Below are 24,374 nucleotides of genomic sequence, written 5' to 3' on the forward strand. Positions count from 1 at the left end.
AATCTCCTACCAAGCAAATACCGTGTAGAAATGTTAGCCAAATGAAAAACACTAGTGGTAATAACCTGACTGTAAAAAAATTAATAGAAAACCGATGAAGCTCTGTGTTTTTTCCTCCTGTGGTTCACACAAGTAAGGGGTAAGAGTGTGTCAATCTCAGGAGCAATTTTAACAGAAGAGACTCAAATATTGATTGAAGTCATGGGGGACCTTTAGCGCTAGTTTCGGCTGCTTTGAAAGATGGAAAATTCGTAAGTGAAATTTACAATATTATAGCAAGCTTTCGAGCGACTTTCTCGGAAAAAAGAAGGAAAACAATCGCACTGACGCCATGTTACCTGAAAACCACTTTTCGAACAAAAAATCCTATGGTTGTCACTAGACTTATTTTTGTATGTGGTCAAAGGATAGTAGATCTGGATACCTTTACTACCAGGACACATTGGGTTAGAAGGCAATGAGGCAGCGGACGAGCTGGCCTCTCTCTTGGTAATATTATTAATAAAGGGTAATGAAATGTGACGTCTGTGATGTTGCTTTATAATACCAATTTTCTTCAAAAGTAGTGATATCACATTGCTTGCTATAATGTTTCGCGCTTCTCAAACTAATGATGAGCAGTGAAAAAAGTAACTTGAAAACAAAATATAACTTACAGCCTGCCAGCGTTTAATGGGATTGATATGAACAATAAATAGTAAAATTGTCAAAATTAAAAGCCATTCTTCTGGGTGTCATTTCTCATATTAAGTTCTAAGTGATGATTTTTGCAGTGAATTATAGCATTTCAAGAACAGTGACATCATAGCCAAAATTCATCCCTTTGCAAATTTGATATTTCAAAATGTTAAGGACACTCTTACTTTTTCTCCCGTCACTGGATTACTACTAGATACTAGAATTGTAGCTCTCCTTACCTACTCCCACATGTGGTGATGGGTAGACGTCGAGATTGTGGTATAGCTAAACGATAAGGCATGTCGACATTCGAATATATCAAACAGACCGGGAATATTTTTTTGCTTCACGATCTACCATTTTCCTTCCTTTCTTACACTCTCATTGGCCTGAAATATACCTTCTGATAATTTGCTCTAATACCTGCAAAACGCTTAGGTGATAATTACCGTACATACGTTTACAGTAAAAGAAATCTTTTCAACAGGTATCAGTATGGCCTGTAATCTGAGGCCCAGGAAGAGAATCCTTAACTTAAAAATTCTCCAATTATGTCGATTTTCCAAACATACACCTGATACGAATCCTCACTACGTTAATACTTACTCATTGGTAAACTGCACTTTGACCTGTTAGAGCGGAGGAATTCACTGAGCATTAATTGGCTTGTTTCATATGATTGATATGATAATCTTATATCACAATATCACCAAGGAGCATATGCCACCTCTAGGACATAGGATCAGGAATCAGAATTTTTGCAACCACGCCATCCAGGCAGTCTAACCTATTCTTGATTTTCAGAACAGCAAATAAAACAGATTTTTTTGTTTTTCACCGTTTTTATTTTCCTTTTTTTCTTCACTTATCAAGTATGAATGAGACTTACAATTACTTTCATGTAACTACCATAGCATTCCCAAAATCATTTCAAGTATACCAACTTACCTCATTCGCATCGTGATCTCTTTAGCCTGCACAAACTCACCATCTCCAAGATGCAAACATGAGTTGCCAGGCTGAAGTCGCCAAGCAGAAGCAGCTCGATGGAATCTATTTCACACTGTCCCCATCGCCAACGTAGACCAAATTATCTTAGGGAAAAATACGGAAAAAATAGTTAATACAAACAATACATTCTCACAACTAATAATTGTAAATGTTATGGCAAATGAAAATAAAAATAATCGCAAGAAATGAAATAAATAACGGAATAAGACGTCTTTTTTTTTCTTTCTCTAAAATGATCACTGTTAAACACTAATTTCATATAGCATAATTACTGTACCTATGATTTCTCTTCACTTTTTTTTTGTTATCACACTATCATTCTAGACTTCTTCCAATTTCTCCTGCCTTCTTCTGGTCTTAAGTAAGAGTTGCTTTCCTTTTAACTACCTCGTTATGTGGAAACAATGTCGCACACTGAACTTGTTTTACAAAGAACAATTACTTGATATAACTTGTGCTTGCTTTGCAATGCACATACAAACCTAGATAAAGTCCTAAGAACTATGTAACACTGTAGACCTATATTCTAGAAATATATATATGACACTAAAGAACATTTAAAAGTGGATAAAAGTTTGGCTGGTCTTATGTTACGTGCCATAAAATTCAAAGCAATATATAAAACAGTTAAAACTTACGCATAGTTAATAAGATAGAATGCGAGTGGATTCGCAGAGCACCTTCTAATTCTCACAAACTCAGCCTTCATCCTGAGGCAAAATAATTTTGTCGTCTATATCAGCAAAGAAAGTACAGTGGGACTATATTTTGACTGTGAGAAGAAAGGGAGTCTTCGCATCTGTTGGTCGATTTGAAACTAAACAACAATCATATGGCGAAGTAGTTCGACTTTGCCGAACATTAGGGATCAGTTTGTTTCAAATAATATTAATTTAGGAGCAGCCTGAGAGTGAGTGTTCCCTTATGTGATTTAGAGGGCTCAGTTCTTGCAATAGATGCAATGTATCTGCAGTATTACCCATTTCCCGACCAAAAAAGTGTGTATAAGTTTTCGATAAAAAAGTAAGGAATTATGGAGATGCTACGCAAGACATTGAGGAGGAAGTAAACCATAATTGTAATAGGCAGAATATAAATCCAGGGCGTCGAACAGTGTGCATATCCAAAAAGGGTTGTTTCTCTGCGACATGGGAACACCACATGAAAAACGACTGCTACTTTTATTGGAAAGATCCAAGATTTCATTTAATTGTGACATTGTAATACACTTTGGCCTGAAACAATATTAAGTGAAGAAACTCCATCGGCGTACGGATCAAATACCCATAGATGTGTTGATCAGAAGTGGCAGTGGAAAGGTCACACCTTAAAGATGATAATTCCATTGCGGGAAGAGATGAAGCGCAATATCAAGAGCCAACAACTTTAGCACATGCTATGCCCTATTTGGAGTTTATTGTAACATATATATTATCAATTATTGGAAGACCGATAAGTCGGACATGTAACGATGTATCCCATTTATGAATAGTACGTCGAATACGGGATCGTTTCCTATCATTACAAACTGCCAGAAATTATATAATTCTTGATATACAGTAAGAGAAATCTAAAAAAATACATCGCAAGGCACAGTGCGGATCGAGAAACAATATATTTGGGAAACTTTCTCTTTGTAAATCAACAAAAAATGTTAAATTCAGCTAAAATGGTTTGGATGTTTTATTGAAATTAAGAAATTCCAAATTGGAATGTCTGTGCCATCAAAACAGGAAAGATATTTACAACTTGGATTGGGATTTAGAAATCAAATAAATTATTTCCAGCCGCAAGTTAGTTTGGGCATTCGCGCAAGAGGCAAAATTATATTCGACATATTGAAACCGGCGTGGCAGCTATTTCCATCCATTCAAAAGGGGGGTGAAAATTTTTTTTCACAGAATATAGTCATGTTGGGTATCAAATGAAAGGTCTCGATTAGTACTTTTCGGAGCCCGTCTTAGTTTTGAGACTTGCCAGAAAGGCGGGGAGTGGGAGGGGTGGAAAGTGATGATTTCCTTAACAGACCCATTCTCAGAAACTACCCAACCGAAAAATCTGAAAAAAATCTCAACTTTCTATATCGATATCTGCTCAAATTAAAGTAACAATAGTATATTTCCATATTTTTGGGGAAATTCCAGTAACACCCCCCCCTTAAGTTTATCCAAGAGTTATAAAAGGTGGTAGTAGTATAGAATGCAATATGAAGCATATTATCCCCAAGTCTGATCAAAATCATACTAGTACTAACAGAGTTACAGTAGCTGAAAATTGACTTTACCGTGTAAATTTACTGCAGCTAAATATCAATATCACACTTAAGTGAGTCGCCTGACATGCTAAATGCATATACATAACGGGCTACGTTCTGCACTCAAATATACTCACAGAAGAAGCAAACAAAACCTTCCATGCCTGAAGCACCTAGCTTCTGGTTTCCCGACTTGTTATATTACTGTTGTGACAGAATGCGGGAATTTACCCTTACGCTAGATTTGAAATGAATATTGAGCTTGACACCAGATTGATGTTCATTATTCGACACAGCATAAAGCGATTCGATCAAGAGAAATTATTGGTAGATTTGGATGTTTGACAAAGAAAGAATCCAATGTGTGAGGAAGAAATTCCAGTTCAGCAGAGACAATAAATAGTCTTAATAGCACTCACCAAACTGTCAAAAAATGTTAAGATCAAGAAATGTAATTTCTTGAAGAGGCAGTTGATAAACCTTAACTTTAATTCAGATTTGATGAAAAAAGGTAGAACCAACTTGAGCATCTAAACACACACGTAAAATTCTTAAAGGTATAAAACTAATATATGTATATATTTCAGTGGTTTCGTCAGTGACGAAATCATTTTTGCAGACTTTGTGCTAGTATTCCTCTCATATATTATTCAAGGACAACGAAAAATTAGGAATCAATTCGCCGCGAAAGACCCTTTTTTACGAAGCCCTACCTACCTGAGTATTATTTCAGAAGTTCAAAATGCTTGTGTTAAAATTTATGTAGATAGCAATTACTCTATTATTTTCTGTTCATATACATCTAGTGTAGAATAAATCCCGAATGGCAACAAAACTGACACAAATTAGACCCAAAAATGACGAAAGATCAACATTGCGAGACACTTGTAAAAATGTTGTATGTCCACTTCAAAAATTGGTTAATTACAAGGAGGAATTTACAGGGATTATAAAATTGAGCATTTCAGAGAGAGAGAGAGAGCTGCATTAGTATTCTAGCTGCAACACGAAAAGAGACCTAAATTTTTTCGGAAAAAATCTCGTAATAGTAATGCTAGGATTCCACGCCGTAGAAGGCTCCATGAAAGCAAAATTTTTTAAGACAACACACTAAGGACAATTTCCAAAGTCGGAACAAATGCCAAGAAGAGAAAATGGAACAAAGTTTACTGGCAGACTAGGACTATGAGGAAAGTGTAGTCCATTCAGGACACGTCGACGCGCTGTTTTATCTAGGGTTCATGTTAAATGGGGAGATAAAAATGAAAAAGATCATCGTATAAAAGGACCCTAAATTAAGGTGTCCCTTTCGTGAAGAAGTCCGGCTATTGAGGAAAATAGCGACACAAAACTCCTTCCATCAATGAAAAAACTCATTCTAGACGGACCCAACTAAGCCACTTCATAATTCGACGAAAAGCAAACGAATTTTGAACAGGTTTAAATGAAATTGAGTTTGATGGAAAGACGGAAATAAGATTTACGAAGTACATTACTATGATCGTAAAGCACAATGAATAGAAATATCAATGATCTTTCAATAGGATAGCCCACAGAGCACACAGAGCACCAGTCGCCTGAATCTTGAAGGTATCAAAGTGAAATTTCTGGACGACAGCAATGTTTAATACCTGAACCCAAAGAAGAGTAGAAATGCAAAGTATGCATCCGCTTGATTATAGCAACAAATATATCTCTGAGATACCGGGGGTGCACAAAACCATCATGGAAAATTCGATTTTCTTAGAAGGATAAGGGAAGTGGTCGACCGTCAGCATTTTCAGTAGAAGTGAAGAAAAAGATCCGAACGTTGGCCGAAAACAAACCAGGAGTAGACAAGCGAACAGTGACGAAATGGTTGAACGCAGTGCTAGGTTTGAGGGTAACTGGGGCGCAACCAAATAAGGGCGATGGGTGTTATAGACAACGTATGAGGAGCGGTCGAACATTGACGACCGCTTGAACTTCTGCAATAAACTCCGAAAATTGGGACTATTCTGACGATAAAGACGGTGGTTGGGGGCGACGCTCAAACGTCCTGTTTTAGTGTGTATCCGATACCCAATCGACAGAACACAACAGTGCGAACTGGCCAACTCGCGAATACTTCCACAGTGCAGTGCTCGAAATCGACCTAAATCATGATAACAAGCGGAGACAGCAGTCGTCAAAAAGACGAAGTAGCGTTTGTTAATGGAGATTACAAGCAATATATCGCCGCAGTATCTCCACAATGTGATTAATTTATGGACAAAGAGGAGGCGATTTTAATATCAGATGGATAACATTGACAATTTATGAGCACTTCGCGAATATTTCGGCAGATCTTCTTGGCAACCATGCCGACTTGAATTATCTAGAAAATGTGTTTCAAACTGAAGGAGAGTGTATTTATAGAGCCCGAACTAAAAAAAATAAACAGCAGTTAATTGACCACAGGAAAAGTGAAGCATAATGTCATTGTACGCAAGTTACAATTTTGGACTCTGTGAAGAGCTGAGAACTGCACATTTTTTAATTTGCCTCTTTTATTTAAATTTGATGCAAAAAAAGGTCTAGAAGCTAAAGTCTAGAGACTAAAATGTACATCCACGACTGTGAATAATTATGACCATTCAGAATACTTGGCAGAGGCTGGTTACATTATAAGTCGACAGTGTTCCTGATCATTTTCTACAAGACACGATTTTTTGATTTTCAAACAAGTAGAAGAGAAAAACTCTACTGAGGACATACTGAAGAATTAGTTTCTTGAATGTAGATAGAGAATTCGCCCCGCGTGAAATAGGCCATGAAGATATGCTACTACTAAACTATACAACCCAACAAGAGCAGAAGATTCGAACGGAAAGGTAGAAATCGAATTGACATGTAACACTTGTGACTTGTGTGGCTGAACTTGCACACTTTTATCCCAACTAGGACCCTAAATTCCCCCAGAATTTTATCGTAAACCAATCAACCTCAGTCATGATAAATGCATATTTTTTTCTAAGTGCTTTTTACGAACTATGTAAACACAGAGCAATAAAGCAATTCATGTTTCTATATTTATCATCTTATCAATTTTTTATTTTCTAATTTTCTTTTTTCAGTGATAATTCTTAGTTATTCATCCATCATCAAGTTTATATAATAATGATAAACTTCCTATGTTTATAAATTTTCCATTGGGTCTACCAAAACAAGTGTGTATAGTATGTTCAGTTTACCATGTCGAGATCGGAATAGTATATACTTTATATATATATATATTTAGAATTCTAAGGTGGAATAAGTTTAGTCCTGAAAAAATGAAAACACCAGAAAACGCAAAACTTGCAAACTCTTCTTGCATGGTATGAATTTCATTATGAATCTTGTAGATTATTAAAAATATAGTTTTATGGATTTCTATGCTTTGCTTCTATATGAAATCTCTTAGTAATAGTAAAAGTTGCTCTTTTGTTGGTTTACTTCAAAATCTTCATTGAATACAATCAAATATTTTACACAGAATAAAGTTTTGTATTATAACCTCCACAAAATTCTCTTCGTGTTGGACGAATGTTTTTTTGTTATTTTTTGATTTCTTCTTCCTCTTTCGCTAAAAACTGTGTATGTATATGTATGTATGTGTTTTATAACAAACATAAATAAAAAAAAGTTATCTTAATTAGGGTGGTCCTAAATTGAAAGAAAACAATTAAGAATTGTCAAACAAAGAGAAAAATGATATCAATGATGATCTAGTGACTATACTTAAAAAAACCTTAATATATATAGATTTCTATGATTAATTTTGCTTTATATATTCTGAGGATATCCTGTTGGTTTCATATAAAGAGATTTTTTAGTTTTAGTTTTGTCTGTCTCTGCCTTGCCTGCTTTTTTCATCTTTCTTTAGAGGTTTTTTAAATAATCTCTTCCTGCACAAAATTCTTTCATTGTTTTATTCATTCACTGCTCTATTTATATATCTCTCTCGACTGCCTATCCTCATTTGTTTGTATCTGACTTTGCTCATTACCTATAGATGGTTAAAGGAAAAACATTGTAAAATTAGTCTAAAATTTAAATTAGCCATAGTCGAAAATATTTGAGTGGGTTTGTTGGTCTTTTGTGTTTGTTAGCTTCTGAACGTTTATAAGTCAAATATATATAGATGTATAGAAAAAAATAAAAGCATTTGGATAAGAAAAAACGCTAAGTAAACATTTCTTCTCAACATATCACACTCCTACTAGCAACTTCTTATTCAAACTTGGTGTTTGCACAACGCTTCTACTACAAAGTCAATGAAAAATAAACGAAATATGGCCAAAAATTAAAAGCAATCTAATTGGAAAGTGTCTGGAAGTCGAAACAATTTGGTGTCTGGTCGTAAAAGGACTAAGTTGTAAACAGAACCTATCTACGATTTTCACTGGAAAAAATTCGAGTTTCACTGCTGAATATCTAAACCATTGGAAGGCCTTAATGGACCCTGCTAAATTCTCGGACAGTAAAGCAGAAATTGGCAGATTCGTGGAAATTTTGCTGACGTTTTTCAATGAGCTTATTATGTCAACTACTCTATTCGATAAGGTGAATTCTAATCACGTGTATAACTCTCTATATGCTCTGGGAAATTCTCAAACCACATTCCCAACTTAGGAAACTACAATTTATTCTAAAATCAGCGAAATAGAGAACTGTACGCATCTGAAAATTCGAAATTCTGACGGTCGTAAACGTGTCTCCCTACATACTCCTTTCTACCTACCCCAAACATAAATCCTAACTCTTAGAAATTGTGACATATCCACCGAGTTTGAATAAAAAATCTAACTGGACTCGTTTCATTGCACTATAGTTGATATCATGACTACTTTCTTCTTCAAAAATATATTAGAGAAAACTATTGTGAGCTGTTATTTCCATTCGATCTGATAAAAGGTTAATGATGGAAGCAGATAATTTCCTACCTCAGAAACAAACTCTGATGAAAATTTCCTCCCTTTTTAAAAAATCAAAAAATCTAGGATAAAACGCATGGGTGTACACAATGAAATCGTTAACGAATTAAAATAAATACATCAAGAACTAAATTTGCACATTAGTAGCGAAGACAGTTTAGAACGAACCGATCATTTTAGGAGATCACTTAATCACATACGACTTTCGAGATTTTCTATTAATCGGGACATACCTTTTGTATCTTTTTGATCTTAATATCTCCTATTTCCGCCTCCACCCATCATATTGCCACCACCCATGTTTGGACCGCTATATCCTTGATTTCCATATCCGCCACCATGACTCATATTTCCTGTAACAAAGAAATTGGGAATCGATCTCGTATCAACCGTCCTGTATATTTGCATCATCCTATTCTAGTCTAACTAAAACTACTCTCTATGCCTTAGTATAGATTGAAATGCACAGCACAATCGTTCAGATCTTAATTTCTGACTAAGTGAAAAGTATGACCTAAAGGTTTCTAGTATGAAAATGTTGCAGGGCCGCGTGTTACAATGATCACTGGATTCAGATGCATATAACATAGCTTAAGCCGAAGCATTTGTAAATGAAAATACAAATTAATCTCACAGCTTTTGAGTTCAAACAATCAAGGGGCGAATTCTCGTAACATTTGTCAGAGAGCTGTGGTTGGTTGTGTGATTTCTGGCAATTGGCGCGGGTACAGATAATCTAATGGTTCTCCTTTCCCCACCCAATTTACCTAGCACCGTATACACTATTTTGTATATAAAAAGCAAAATATGCTAAAACTCAAGCGGAATATGAACAATAAACATTTTAATATTTTTCGACAAAATGGAGAAAACTTAAAAGAAGTGTTGAAGTACAAACAAAATTTCCTTACCGTTTTGCTGCTTACCGTAATTTCCGGTGTTGCTGCCGCCCATGTTACCGCCACCACCACCGTATGGGTTCATTCGATTTGATCCGAAGTTATTGTTGCGCTGTGGGCCGCCACCATAGCCTTGCTGGTAGCCACCACCAAAATTGTCATTGCTACCCCAGTTTCCACCACCGCCGCCGCCCATGTTCGAGCCAAAATTGCTGCTTCCTCCATTTTGATTCCAGCCACCTTGACTGGGTCCGTTATCTCCCCAAGGATTCATCTGGCTGTTCCAGTTTCCGCCTCCGCCGCCACCACCTTGATTGTAACCACCTCCGAAGTTATTGTTTCCACCCCAATTATCACTGCCACCCATATTCCGATTACCCCAACCACCTTGATTGCCACCCCGGTCACCACGGCCTCCTCGATTACCAATACCACCACCGCCGCCACCACCACCCATTGGCCCACTGCGGCCTCCGGCCATTCCGACGGCGCCGCCACCACCGCCACCGCCTCCTCCAGTATTGGAGCGGTCCATTTCTTGTTTAGACAGGGCTTTCTTAACATCGAGTAGTTTGCCTTTGATGGTGTGAGTTTTTTGCACTGTAAGTAGGAAAGAAATAAAGATCTTTAATAATATTCACAGATTTTGCTACGAAAATTATGTAAGTAATGATTTTAAGTGTTCCATGCTCTTTTACCATCACTTCTCCAATAAGGATAAAGCAACAAAAGAAAAAACTTGGAAGATTAATTTTACAGTCACGAAACGCCGCACCAATTCATAGAATCAATTGTGCGGAGCTGGGACTGTACAAAACGCAGTATTCAAAGCTATTTATTATTCTTTCTAATGGAAAATTTTCAACTAAACAAACGACACCCAGCAAGTTGAAATGCCAACCTGTTCAAGTTGAAAAGGCTCAATGCACGATTATAGTACCTGACAGATGGCGGTTTTTGTTTAAAAAATGACTGTATTAGAAAGTGAAAAGTATGACCTAAGGCTTTCTAGTATGAAAATGTTGCAGGGCCGCGTGTTATAATGATCACTGGATTCAGATGCATATAACATAGCTTAAGCCGAAGCATTTCTGAAAATAGAAATTAATCTCACAGCTTTTGAGTTCAAACAATCAAGGGGCAAATTCTTGTATCATTTGTCAGAGAGCTGTGGTTGGTTGTGTGATTTCTGGCAATACATGTTTCAAGTTTGAAGACGCCGCGCTGTTCAGTATTTGAACGTTTTTAGTCAATTTGTGAAAATGGAGAAAATTGGTCATCGTTATGTGATACAATACTTTTATTTGAGAGGCCTCAGCGCAACTTGTCTAAGAGCTGAGCTGGAATATATTATGGGTAATTATGCTCCTTCGTTTACAACAATAAAACACTGGAGAGCAGAATTTAAACTAGACCGTACGAGCTGCCAAAGCGAGCCATAGATTGTCGATTGAAAGTGCCCCTATTAATAGACCTAGAAGGCATTTCAAAAAATGCGGTACATCGCATGTTAACTGAAAATTTAGACATGAGAAAACTGTGCGCAAGATGGATGGCGCATTTGCTGCTAACACCCGAGCAAAAACTGTATCGTGAAAATGTTTCAATTGAGGGTTTAGCAAAGTTTCACAGGGATAAAGCAGAATTTTTGCGGTGTTGCAGCCATGATTATGAAATTATGAAATCATGGCTGCACCATTTCACACCCGAGAGAAAAATAGTCAAAACAATAGACTCCAAAGGGAGGACTGGATGCAAAGAGGGTGAAATTATTGCAACGTTTGAACCAAAAAATCAAGCAAAATTGGCGGCATTTGGATCAGAGGAAAGTGTTGTTTCTTCAATACCATGCACCAACTCAGTCAAAATTAATGATTTAAAGTTTGAGTTGCTCCCTCATGCACTCTATTTTCCAGATTTAGCCCCTTCGGATTATTTTCTGTTCCTAAACTCGAAAAAATGGCTCAGTGGTCAAAGATTTTCCAAAAATGAAGAAGTGAAGTCGGCAGTTTTTATAAACAAGTCGAAAAACCGGAAGCTTGACGCTTCAGGTATAAAAGGTTTTGTGTTTCCCTATATGAGGAGCGATGAGTACATAACAGTTCCGGTTTAACATAGGTAAAAATCCCATTGTCCTCAATTTTTTGGAAAACGATCATTTAATGGAAAGCACTGCAGTCAACCTCATAAGCTTCACACTCAGAATTTAATATTATTAACAAATGTGAAGAACTTAACCTACAAAAGATATAAAAAGTCCTGAGGAGAAGTAGATTCTTCAGGAATGGAATTGTAATATTTCACTCGAATGTCAATTATTCTCGTTAATCATGTCAGCATCTTATTCCCATGCCTTTAGAAGCAGTAAGTTCGCGCGAAATTGCTAAGTTGAAACTACTATAACTATAAATTTCAATGAAATTTGGCATGTACATGCAAGATATTATGCTCTATGCTGTTGCGATTTGGTATTCCTAGGATGAACTTAAGGTGGCTTTTTTAGTTTAACCCCACCTAGATTTATGTCACTTGCTGTATGCGTGGGATTTAATAGTCCCCAGCTGTTCACCAAATTTCGTTCGAATTGTTTTAGCCCTTTTGGGGAAAAGTGCGCGTGACAGCCAGACAGTGAATTGATTTTAATAAGGTTTTGTTTTAAAAAAAAACCTTAAAAAGGATAGGTTGTTATGGCCTAAATTATTTTCAAATTTTGCACTTTTGAGGCGAACTTAAGGTAAATTCTCAACGAATTTACAAAATATAATAATTAACTTTATCTGAACAGATATCAAGATGAAGATGTTTTGAGATCCAGATTTCATACAGGGGCACCGTTACAAGGACTTTTTTTCGATTTTTCGTTTGGATAAATTTCGAGAATGGATCCTTGATTTAGGTGTGCACTTCTGAACTTCTCACTCCCCTTCCTGGACAACCAATATGAAAATTAAGAGCTTAATTGAGACCTACTCTTGATGCCTCACATGGCTATATCTATTATAATAGAAATTACATCCCCATGTGTAATGAGACCCTCTCTTAAAGTTTACATAGGTGGAAGTTCAAAATTTGGCATCAAATTTCCAGAGAGATCGGTCAGCAGTTGATGTGACAGAAGTGGTTGATTATTTAGCGGACAAAGTCCGTGTCGTGAATCTTAACATGAAGAACGTCTTCAATTCTGCAAAATGGAGCTGTATTATCAAAGCGCTTATCGTGTCGGAAAGAACTTTATTCAAGATTTGGCTCAGTCATTCACAGCTGAGCCGACTGATATGTGATATTCCGTTACAATAATCTCTCTGCCAGATTTGAACCCGTGACCTTCCATTGCTCTAAACGGCAAGTTATCCGGACAAACTATATGTTACATATAATCGTCGACTACTTTCCGACAGCGAAAGCCACCCAATGATACTCGCGAAGGATCGAAAACATACAATATACCGGCAAATGTTCCACAGGGGCATATTTTCGGTTCTCTAATGTGAAATATATGATTGCGTCTCTTATGGCCCAAACAAGCCCTTTTTATCGGATTCGCAGTTGACGTCGAGATAGTCGTGTAACACCCAGTCAACCCTACGAAGTCGAGTGAGACTATTAGAACGATGAAGTCGTGACTTGAAAACTTCTGGGTAGAAATTGGCAGACATAAAGCTAATGAAAGGTACATGTCAATTACCCTGCGGTGTTTTTTTAACTTACATTTTTTCATCGACATGCAATTTTTCTTTCGTCCCTTTCGGGCTACTACATGCCTCTGAAAATTAGTCGTCAGTTGTCAACGTTTGTTTCCTGTTCATTCCTCTGTGAAGTATAGGACATACCCATAATCTATTAGTTCCAACATTTTTATTTTCAATAAGACTGCACACAGAATGAAGTCGGTCGGTACATGTTTCCACCAAATATGGTGACAATCGATTCAGCCGTTTCTTAGTAAATTGGATGACAGAGATATTGAATCGATTTTAATAAGATTTTGTTTCACACAAAACCTTAAAAAGGGGTCATCACAACTACGAAAAAATGTTCGCTATTAGACCGGCATATAACCGTCCATTTTTCGGTTATGGTTTAAGCTAGCATTTGTGCCACCGGAAAGATTCCACTGGTATTTATTGAATAACATTATCAACATCAATGACCTCATTTAAAAATAATCAGATTCATTCTCACTGCCACTTCATGACACAGCTTCTCATTATTGGGGTAATAATATTCATAGTAGCACAACCAGGAGAAAACAACAGAGATAATATAACATGCTATAAAAATCATATTGGTTTGGTGGATCTAAGAAAAAACAGTAAAGGTAGGCGATCAGTGGGACTTAATGGAAACCAGAGGAGTGAGTAGATTGATATAATTTGAATATTGTCAAAAAGATATACATTGGTGTGTTCACCTTTATTTGTGGAGTACTTTGATATAGTACAATCGTTTGTTCTGCAGCAAGGCCACGACTGCAAGCATACGAGGTTAGACAATTAAGTAATGCGACTGATTTTATTGCCGCCCTTGTGGTAAAACTTCTTCCCTTGTGGTAAAAATCTTCAAATTCCCTTACCCTTCCCCTCTCCATTGATATATTCACCATCGCTCTAGCTTGTTTAGTTCGTGTTGAGTAGACGACCACTAACAGGTGGTGCTCGTCACGAAAATGGAGAAAGGAAATCTAGAGCAACGCGTCGCGATAAAATGTTGCGCCAGATTGGGCGAAACCGCTTCGAAAACGTACGCTAAAATTGTGATAGTGCTCTTATTATTGCCCAGGTGTTTCGATAGCATACAGAATTTAAGGAGGGGGCGTGAAAGACGTGGAAGACGAGGCGCGGAGTGGGAGACCAGCCGAGATGCGGACTGACGCGAATGTGCATTATGCGCGCGCCCTAATCCGTGAAGATCGGCGTTTAGCGGTTCGAATGTTGGCCTCGGAACTGGGTATGAACCGTGAAACAGTCAGACACATTTTAACAGGCGATTGCAGGATGAAAAAGTTGTGCGCGAAGACGATTCCAAAGAACCTTTCTGAGGACCAAAAGCAGCAGCGAATGACCGTCGTAGAAGGCTGTTTGGAACAAGTGGAAACCGATCCCACGCTACTTGATCGATTTATTACAGGCGATTAGAGCTGGTTTTTCCAATACGACCCGGAAACCAAACGTCAAAGCTCACAATGGTTGTCTCCGCACGCCCCCGCCCGAAAAAAGCTAGCATGAGCAATTCGAAGGTGAAAGTGATGATTATTACTTTTTGATAGCCGTAGAATCGTCCACAAAGAATTTGTTCCACCGGGGCAGACCGTGAATCAAGTCTACTATCGCCAAGTACTCGAAAGATTGCGAAAACAAGTAACAGGGTGGGTCCAGACATCGCTCGTAACTGGATCCTTCACAAAACCGGGATGTCTGGAGTTCCTTATTAAGGCAGGCTTAGACCGGATACCGGCAGTTGCGCCGTTGATGATGATGACCAATGGATTTCAGAAGCATGAAAGTGAAACGAGGGGCTGATACCCATAAGCTCGTTTGGTATGGAAACACAAAAAATAACCTTCTCTCTTTTTTTCTTAGTCTATAAATCGTTTAAACTTCAGAATTCTTTTCTACTAATACCGAGTATCGCGTTTGTTGTTCAGTTATTGTCATTATATATGTAGCATCTAATTTTTCATCATTTTACGAAAAGTAAAACAACATAATTCAAATAAATGCCAAGATTCGATTTTATCGAATATTAATATTACAGTCGAAAACGCCGTGCAAATTCATGAAATCAATTACACGGAGCTGAGACTGTGACACGCTAATTTACTGAAGAATTGATTTGCATTTAAATGAAAAAATGAAACATTTGTGCTGGTTATTACGCAGTTTTTAATCGCACTTCCTTGATATATAATTTGCCATTTAGTATAACAATATTTTAGCTGCGCAACAATTTCTAAAACTTCAAGTTTCGAGCAATAAAACAATGAAATATTTTCCCTGTACATGTTTAGTGATGGTAAATGAGCAGCGATTATTTATGTTGACCGTTTCGTCAACCTTGTTAGCACTTTTGAAGAACTCATTTTTCACAGTCATAAGTAACTTTAAGGAGTACCACGAAGAAATTCAATAGGCAACCGGAAAGATGGTATCCAAATTGAACACCATAATGCTTACTAAAAATCTCTTAAGCCCTTAGTAACCAGTTTGCCTTTCACGATAATGAAAACTCAAGAACAATTTAATCCGGAACTATAATCCCGAATCCAAAAAAAATCTTCATTATGATATAATGACCAGTTCACGTGGCTAGATTGGAATATTGTTGGGAGTGGCCAACTTCATATATCATAAATTTTAAAAACAATTTTACCAATATACTTTTACAGCTAAATTTATCTTTATCTGGATTGTAAAACCCAAAACTATTCAACTACAACTTGTTTATTGACTGCTAGCAAATTTTAATAATTAAATGCGTTTTTTTTCCATGAAATATTGTTCATGTTGCATTTATCTTTTCATCGTTTTACTACATGAGTAAGACAACATAGATAAAGTCAAATGCCAAGAAATGAATTGTTCAAATCTCTTCATAATTTTACAGTCGCTGAACGCCGTGTGAATTCATGGAATCAATTACACGGAGCTGGGACTGTGAAAACCGCAAGTAAGCATTAGTTTAACTGGAATAATTACTGTTACTTTTATATAAAAATAAATACTTATGTAATTGATTTTTCATTGAATTTCCAAAGCATGGGAAACTGATACAGAACTTCCCTCACTTCTGTGGAATAACTTAATTTATTGTAAGCTTGCATCATTCGTATTCTTATAAGATTTATTTTGGGTAGAAAGCATACATCCTCAAACTACAAGACCATGAATCTAAATTGTTTGTCACTCTTATTTTTATGAATTAACTTGTTTAGTGATCGCTATAACCTTGACTTGAACAGCGTCGCTAACCTAAAAGCCTAAATTATCTGTGCCAAACCTTATTTTCTAAAAAACTCTCATCCATAGTTTTGGCTTTCTGCCAACGACATACTCCATACCCCAAACATTTATAAGTTCACTAGCAAAAACATATTTAAGGTACTTACACACAACTTTGTCCACTGGATCATAATCATCGAATTCAACGAATCCGAATCCGCGTTTCTTCAAAGTATCTTTATCTGTTACAATCGTCACGGCGGTGACATTACCGAATTTTCCAAAGTATTCACGCAGGCAATCTTCATCGTGATCATCTTTCAAGCCGCCGACAAATAGTTTTTTGACGGTAGCTCCGGCGTCTGGCCGGTTGATATCTTGGCGGGGAACAGCACGTTTTGGCTCGACAACACTGTAATGTAAAGAAAGTTCAAAATTAGTTTATTTTGTAGAATTTCAAAATTAAAGAGAAAAAGGCTAGCAATAGTAGTCACATATCTGATATTTTCAAAATGATCTTTCAAATATTTATTATTGAAACATTATTCTGCTCGATCAATTGGAGGCAAATTTATTACGTGTACACCATAAACCGGTTCAGTCTGCATACCCCTAATTATGACACTTGTTTTGAAAAGAATCCTACGTTTATATATTATATAAGCATTACTATAAAATTTAATAAATTGGAAGAATTGTTTGTGGCTCAATACGTGACACAAGGCATGAATGCAACTACGTCGTAAACTTTCGTGTCAGAGGAACCACCTGAATGTGATCTTGGAAATTCTATAAGTTTTATATCTTTCGCTTGATATTTCGCACGGGCTTATTATGAGATGTGCATCTTTATCTCCCTCCGCCCTCCTAATTCAATAATTTTAACACATTGACTGCTCCATGAGACCGAGCTTGGTCCCTCCGAAGAGCAGCAATGTTTTCTGGAATAGGTACATTTAACTCAACTTAATGCTTGTCAACTACAATTTTTTCAATATTTGCACGTTTTCTACAAAACAAACACTGCGTGGCACCCTGTTGACACTGCACAGACAGCACTTTCTTGTGTAATGGACGTCGATAGATAGTCAATGTTTTTTTTTTTTTTTGAAAACGTTTACATAATCTAAAAGGGGCGGATAATATCGACACGCGCATTCACTGAACGTGTTAGATTCTATACTTCGCACAATCCTACCAATGTCAATGGACTTTCAAAACATAATCACAAAAACTACGTAATACATCTGTATTTGATAATCTTCCCCATCCCACATTTGGATGGTTCAATGGTCTCAAATGATCAAGAAATTTACATTTTATTTTTTCATTTGTTTTGATCCAGAGAATTTCAGTACAGTCAAAATTTTAAAGATAGCTCGACTTGCAAAGCATATGGGGGACTATAAATTTTATCTGCCATATAAAAGATTTTAATTGCTTTTGCTTGAATTCGTCTTATATTAATTAAAATCCAATCCATTACGTTTCCTCCTAAAATACGAAGAAACTTCTGGCGGTGTTACTAACGACGAAACTATCTGACGATAATACATTTTCATAAAAAGTCAATTTTGACTCAGCGCCCCCGGTACAAAATTGCTTGGGAAAAGCAGAAAAGTGATTTAAAAAAATAGGAAATAAATTACTTTTATTTAAAGGCATAAACAATTTATGGAGAACAAATTTCCTAACGAGCGATATTGATTCAGTGGTCGTTGAACTCGTGTCTCGACGAGCGCTTCTATTGTTTGAGTTGACTATGGTTAAATCAGTTTCTATCAACTCTTAACGGCCAGTTATCAATTACAGAAGAATGGTCCCGTGCAATTTGGTTTCATCATCATCAACGGCGCAACAACCGATATCCGGTCTAGGCCTGCCTTAATAAGGAACTCCAGACACCCCGGTTTTGCGCCGAGGTCCACCAATTCGATATCCCGATCCCCATTTCAGGCAGGGTCTGTCTCGTCTTCTGTTTCTACCATAGATATTGCCTTTATAGACTTTCCAGGCTGGATCATCCTCATCTACACGGATTAAATGACCCACCCAACGCAACCTGTTGAGCCGTGGTATCGCTTATAGATTTCGTCGTTATGTAGGCTACGGAATCGCCCAACCTCATGTAGGAACCCAAAAATTCTTCGTAGGATTCTTCTTTCGAACGCGGCCAAGAGTTTGCAGTTTTTTTTTTTTGCTAAAAACCCCAAGTCTTTGAGGGAAACATAAGAAACTGGCAAGATCATAGTCCTGTACAGTAAGAGCTTTGACTCTGGTGAGACGTTTCCAGCGAAACAGTTTTCGGGAACAACTTGTTCTCTTGGGAGTAGCCAAACAACTTTCAGCAAGTCAAGGTGTTTGAAGAAAAATGTAATTGTCCATTGAAGTCCTTGACGTCCTCCGGAGGAGCATGAAGAACGTCATTGGTAAAGAGAAGAAATAATATCGGTGGTAAGACAACCCTGACAAACACTGCTCTGATCGAATAATCCTCTAAAATCTTACCCCGGTGCAGCGCGTAGCATTTTGCGCCATAATACGTCGCAATTAGTTTCTCTGATATGCTCCTATTACGTAGAATATGCTAAATACATTCGTTGTTCACGTTGTCGAAACCTTTCGCGGAATCGAGGAATAGCAGGTAAAGCCAAAATCGAAACTTCGCGCACTGTTCCAAGATGATCTGTCGGGTGATGTAGTCAATACAGGAGGATCCAGAGTGGAAACCAACCGGGATCTCTTTGGATGCTCTATGTACATCAAGCTTCCGAGATATTCTTTTACGCGCTCCAGGACTATTTTAGCTATTATGTTTGCGACGGTGGGAAGCGCGAAGATACCCCTCCAATTTCACATTCAAAACGGGTGCCCTTCTTTGGAATCTTAACAATCATACCCTTCGTCCACTCTCTGGCCAAGGATTTAGATTCTCAGGATGTCCGAACGAATTTATTTTCGGGTAGGGAGGTGAAATGGGTGCACAAGGTGCCAGGCTATCGGCCAAAACACTCTCTGGAGCGCCCAGGACTCTGACCCGGAACTATTTGACACATTACCCCAGGCCAGGCCTACTCAGTATTGGAGCAAGACCACGTGAATTGAGGGAGCTTCAGCTACTTCGGCATTTCTCCTACCCATCTCCCCCCCCCCCCCTTTTCACCTTACAAATGCCTCGAGTGTAACGTGACACTCCGCTCACGTGTCCTCGCTCTGAAGCATGGCTTCAATTATGGTGTCCGGGGATGCAAGACACCATTCCATCGAAAGGTGATGGCGATGCTACCTTCTGTACAGGGAAAAGGTGTGTCAGGCGTCATCGATAAGCGGACACAACTCGCAAAGACCCTTGGCTTTGTACTTGCGCTGGGCGCTTGCGGTACTGCTGGATAAGGAGCTTCCGACATCAGCCCCCAAATCGCAAAAATCCTAACTGCAGCTTGGTGCGCTGTGTTGCGAATTTGCTCTAAGAAGCTGATCTGGTTGGAAAATAACGAGGAACTCTGTCCGACCCCGTTTAATTTCCGTACGAACAGGAGCAGCCGATCTGCAATAGGCGAAACTTCACCGGATGTGATACCGTTTAAAATCATGAAAGTGACCCTTTCACTGCTCGCCATCAGTCTATTCGACTGTTAACGTCGAACACACGACCGTCAACATATTTGCGACCACATGCAAATTCTTTCGTGATGCGATATACACTGAAATCGTTGCTTTCTTCAGCATTTTCCGCTTGTCGGACCAGGGCAACAGCAAATCCCTTTTTGTTGCGGCACATACTTCATTGGACTTCCCAGGAGTTCGCCATCTCTCGCAGCGATCAATAGAACATTCATTAGTCTACTTCATCACTCAGCCAGGTCTTATGTCATTCCTCCGGGAGGTGATCAGCAACCTGCGTAGCAACCAAGAAAAGACAATTTTCGATGGCGGCAAAATGCTTATCGATATTCTCAAGGTATCTGCCATCCGATCAGCAAGATAGCGGGTGTGTGTGTTTTAGGTGGGAAAGAGGCAATTTCCCCGTCTAAGGTAATATCCCGGATTCGTTTATATATCGCAGATTTACGTTAGTGGATGTCATACTACCCGCTGCAGTTGGAGCATATCAGAACCGAAAATGTCATGTCTGATGCGTCTATAGAGTCACATAGAAAATGTTCCGTGAATTCCACCTCCTACATACAGGATGGATACGTATCATCCCATTATGAACATATGCCCAGCTAGTGACGAATCAAAATGTCCACAATAAGTTTGGTATATCTAGCAGCATTAAGGCTTCGCCACCTGTCATTATGGGAAGCTTGTTCCTAGTTTTTGATAGCAGCATCCGCTAATGCCACTGACACCTCAATTGCTGATTCCGTTCTGGGCATGGATGAAGTTGAAGCCTCTCTTACTAAGGCATCCGAGATTTCACTTCCCTCTACACTACAATGTTCAGATACCCAGAGTAATTCCACCTTATCAATTTAGAAACAGAGTTCAATCGACTTCTACGTTCTTGAACGATTTTTGGAGTGATCAAAATACTAATCGCTCTCAATGCAGCTTGACTATCGCTACAGATTGCGATGCGCCTGCCCTTCAACTGCTCGTCAATCATCCAGGTTGCTGCTCTTAGCATGGCATACACTTCTGCCTGAAAGACCGTTGTGTATTGTCCCAAGGAAAAGCCTACTTGCCTTTTTTATTCGAGGAGTAGACTCTTGCTACAGAACCATTTCCTGCTTTTTAGCCACCGTTGGAGAAAACATACATTTTTCTGGTTCATCTCAGTTTTCTCTCCGTTTCAAGATAACATTATCTTCTATGAAACAGATCTATGGGGATGCGAAGATCGGAAGGCATTGCAAAAACTAAATTCTCTCAAGGACTCTTCCAATGCTCTGTACCGCCACGTCCATTGTTTTCCCATAGATCTAATCAAAATAGTCTATGAATTGCTCTGAATAAATAAATCGATAACACCTAGACACAGCAGTGCGGCTAGTTTACAGCAAAAACTTTTTTGTTTCACCTGAACACACCACACCGCGGATGCATAAGCGAACATCGGCCTAATGACAGCGACATATATCCACATTACTACCTGAAGCCCAAATTCCCATGCCGAGGCAAAGGCCCGCCTACACAGCCCATAAGTTGTGAGAACTCGTTTCATCTTTATTTTTACATGTTTGTTCCAAAGAAGTTTCTTGTCAAGATAGCTCTTCCACTGTTGAGCGATAGCCGGATCGTACAAGACGTATATGTTAAACTTGAACTCCAAACTAGTGAGAAGGGGCGGACGCAATACACAAACGAAAGTAAGCAGACATTTGGTGGTGTTCCATTTCGGAGCCAACGCCAGGGCCAATTTTACTGCTGACCGCAGAGAGTGACCAGTTGAAATACCAGCTGAGCTTTGTGCTCGAACAGTATATCACTTATGACGAGACCGCGGACGCTGAATCCATAAAACAACCACCAACAGATCATCCATCACGATCACAATATTGCCTTTAGGAAGCCTCTCTTGAACTGCATGTAATTGAAGCATCCGTTGACGCACAGCACTACAATTGTAATGTTCCTTAAACTGGACTAGAATATCCAAATTAGAAACCGGCTCAAAAGTCAAAGAAAGCGCACCTTGCGTAGCATCTATTAACACCTTGCTTTCCAGAGTACACAAACTCACTGCCACAAAAGTGGGAGTAATCTCTAGAGTTCCACCACCTTACTTTGCTGAGGGCGCAGAATATGCAGGTTATTTCGTTGAGTATTCAATGATGAGAATTCACGAACTAAAATTGCCCTACCTATCGAAAGCCAATGAGAAATAACGAAAAGGCCGAGAAAACCATGACCTGATACGGAGATTGGCACGCCCTCAACCGGACTAAGTCTTTGACCAAGCTAAGTGGCGGATTCGATGGAGACAATCCGGCCTGCAAGTCTTCTAACCAAGGAAGTAAGAACACGCGACCCATTAGCAAAATTAGTATTGGCAACAGAAAATAATTTTCTGGGATCCCATGACTTTGCAAATTCCTCTTGGCGCGCACTTTGCAATAGGAACAGAACCAGACGCAAGCTCTTGGGATTCACCATTAGCGACAGAAATGAAATAAATTTTTCGCTGTTACTAGGGCAATGAATTGATTCGGCCTTTAATGACAGTAAAATACCAAAATTCTCTTTAAGTTCTGAATGAAAAACGCTCGTGATTAAAGCATGAAAAGCAAATCCACAAAATTTTATATTCCAATCCTCAAGTGGTCGGCTAGAGAAAAGGTGACAATCAACTTCTAACAGAATGGCGCGAACCGCCCGGCGCCACGTCACCTGAAACCGCTGCGGTCCGCGAACCGGCGTGTATTGCCACCCCGAAATTTTGTTCCACTTTCACACAAGCTCGTACTTACCGTCCATCGACCTTGTGCGGTCTAGCTTTTTGCGCATTGTCCACCATGTAGGCGCGGGAATAAGTGATAAATCCGAAACCGCGCGAGCGTTTGGTTTTTGGATCTTTCATCACAACCACATCCACGATCTTGCCCCATTTTTCGAAGTGTCCCTTAAGCGATTCGTCTGTTGTGCGGTAGTCCAACCCGCCAATGAAAAGCTTACGCAGGTGCTCCAATTCGCGGATTTCCTGGAAACGGATCGAAAATAATGCTTAGTTCAAGTTGGATTTTACAAAATATTGATTGGCGTCACGTATCACATAAGCAAAATGGCTGCCGGTTTTTCTCACAAGTAGCGAATGGGACTTCCGCCGCCATATTGCTCGAGCGAAATTTTCAGTAACTTTTTTACAGAAAATACACGAAATCCGGTTACTAGATGTACCGCAAATCGTCGCCCGCCCTCACTTTAATCGAACAAAATAAAAGTTAAGTACTCACATCGTCATCGTCGTGGTAGTTTCCATTTTCACCACCACCGTTCTCGCTTTTGATATTTGCCATTTTCACAAGGTTTTCCTAACACTTCTTAAAATAATTAAACTATTTTCCTCCTTTTTGCGAGGATTTGCAGTCAACTTCCCTAAAAATATTAATCACACGCGCGACCTAAACGGAGACCACGTCCTTCCGCTATGAGACACACCGAAAAAGTGGGAACGGGCGAGCAATAAAACGCCGGAAAATAAAATCACGAAAAGGAAAGAGAAACTCAACGAAACATGCGTGCATTGGTTTGGTATTAAGTTGGTAACAAATCAAATGGTAGTATTTGAAAGCTTGTGCAGTCAAGGGATTTCCCAAGAAATTTGATTAGCACAATTATTTCCAGTCAGAGTATGTATGTAGAGTAGAGTATATATCATTTCCTTTTCTCAAAACGCCACAATGAAATTATGGCTTTACCATGGATTTCTGCTTACTAGCAGCTTGTGTTACCGAACTGAACGATCATAGTGGATGGCAGATATTGTTTGGCTATATAAAATGAAGAATCCAATAGATTGAAATTGAAGTTACCAAATCCCTGAAAACTTGCAATGACATATGGGATTTATTTCGGCTATAAATAGCAGTCACCCCCATAATCAAATGAACTGGTCGGTTTGCCATTTTTACCTTAAAGGAAAGAGGAAGGCTAAATTTTGCCAGTCTGAAAGCCTCTATCAAAAAAGGTGAAGATGGTCAAAGGGTAGTAT

At 38.5% G+C, this 24,374-nt stretch overlaps 1 protein-coding gene across 7 annotated transcripts; it reads right to left on the minus strand.

Moving 5' to 3' along the window:
* Window positions 1-1,508: 1,508 nt before the first annotated feature.
* On the minus strand, window positions 1,509-23,848 carry LOC119658481 (heterogeneous nuclear ribonucleoprotein A1-like). Of its 7 annotated transcripts, none has more exons than XM_038065922.1 (6): window positions 23,617-23,848; window positions 23,134-23,363; window positions 16,885-17,129; window positions 9,807-10,379; window positions 9,114-9,233; window positions 1,509-1,772 (listed from the first exon to the last, which is right to left on the minus strand). In XM_038065922.1, the coding sequence occupies exons 1-5, from the start codon at window positions 23,677-23,679 to the stop codon at window positions 9,133-9,135; spliced, it is 1,212 nt and encodes a 403-aa protein (XP_037921850.1). In that variant the 5' UTR covers window positions 23,680-23,848; the 3' UTR covers window positions 1,509-1,772; window positions 9,114-9,132. The 7 variants fall into 7 exon arrangements, with proteins under 7 accessions (XP_037921850.1, XP_037921854.1, XP_037921848.1 ...); XM_038065920.1 differs by having other exon boundaries at window positions 1,511-1,772; window positions 9,792-10,379; XM_038065921.1 differs by lacking the exon at window positions 1,509-1,772 and adding an exon at window positions 6,972-7,952.
* Between the last annotated feature and the right edge of the window lie 526 nt (window positions 23,849-24,374).

Source organism: Hermetia illucens, chromosome 5, assembly GCF_905115235.1.
Source record: "Hermetia illucens chromosome 5, iHerIll2.2.curated.20191125, whole genome shotgun sequence".
NCBI lineage: Eukaryota > Metazoa > Arthropoda > Insecta > Diptera > Stratiomyidae > Hermetia > Hermetia illucens.

Coding starts and splice junctions, on each gene's coding strand:
- LOC119658481 (XM_038065920.1), bottom strand. CDS start 23,679: ATGGCAAATATCAAAAGCGAGAACGGTGGTGGTGAAAATGGAAACTAC. Junction 23,364..23,616: donor ACTACCACGACGATGACGAT/GTGAGTACTTAA, acceptor ATCCGTTTCCAG/GAAATCCGCGAATTGGAGCA. Junction 9,234..9,791: donor TTACGGTAAGCAGCAAAACG/GTAAGGAAATTT, acceptor TCTTTGTTACAG/GAAATATGAGTCATGGTGGC.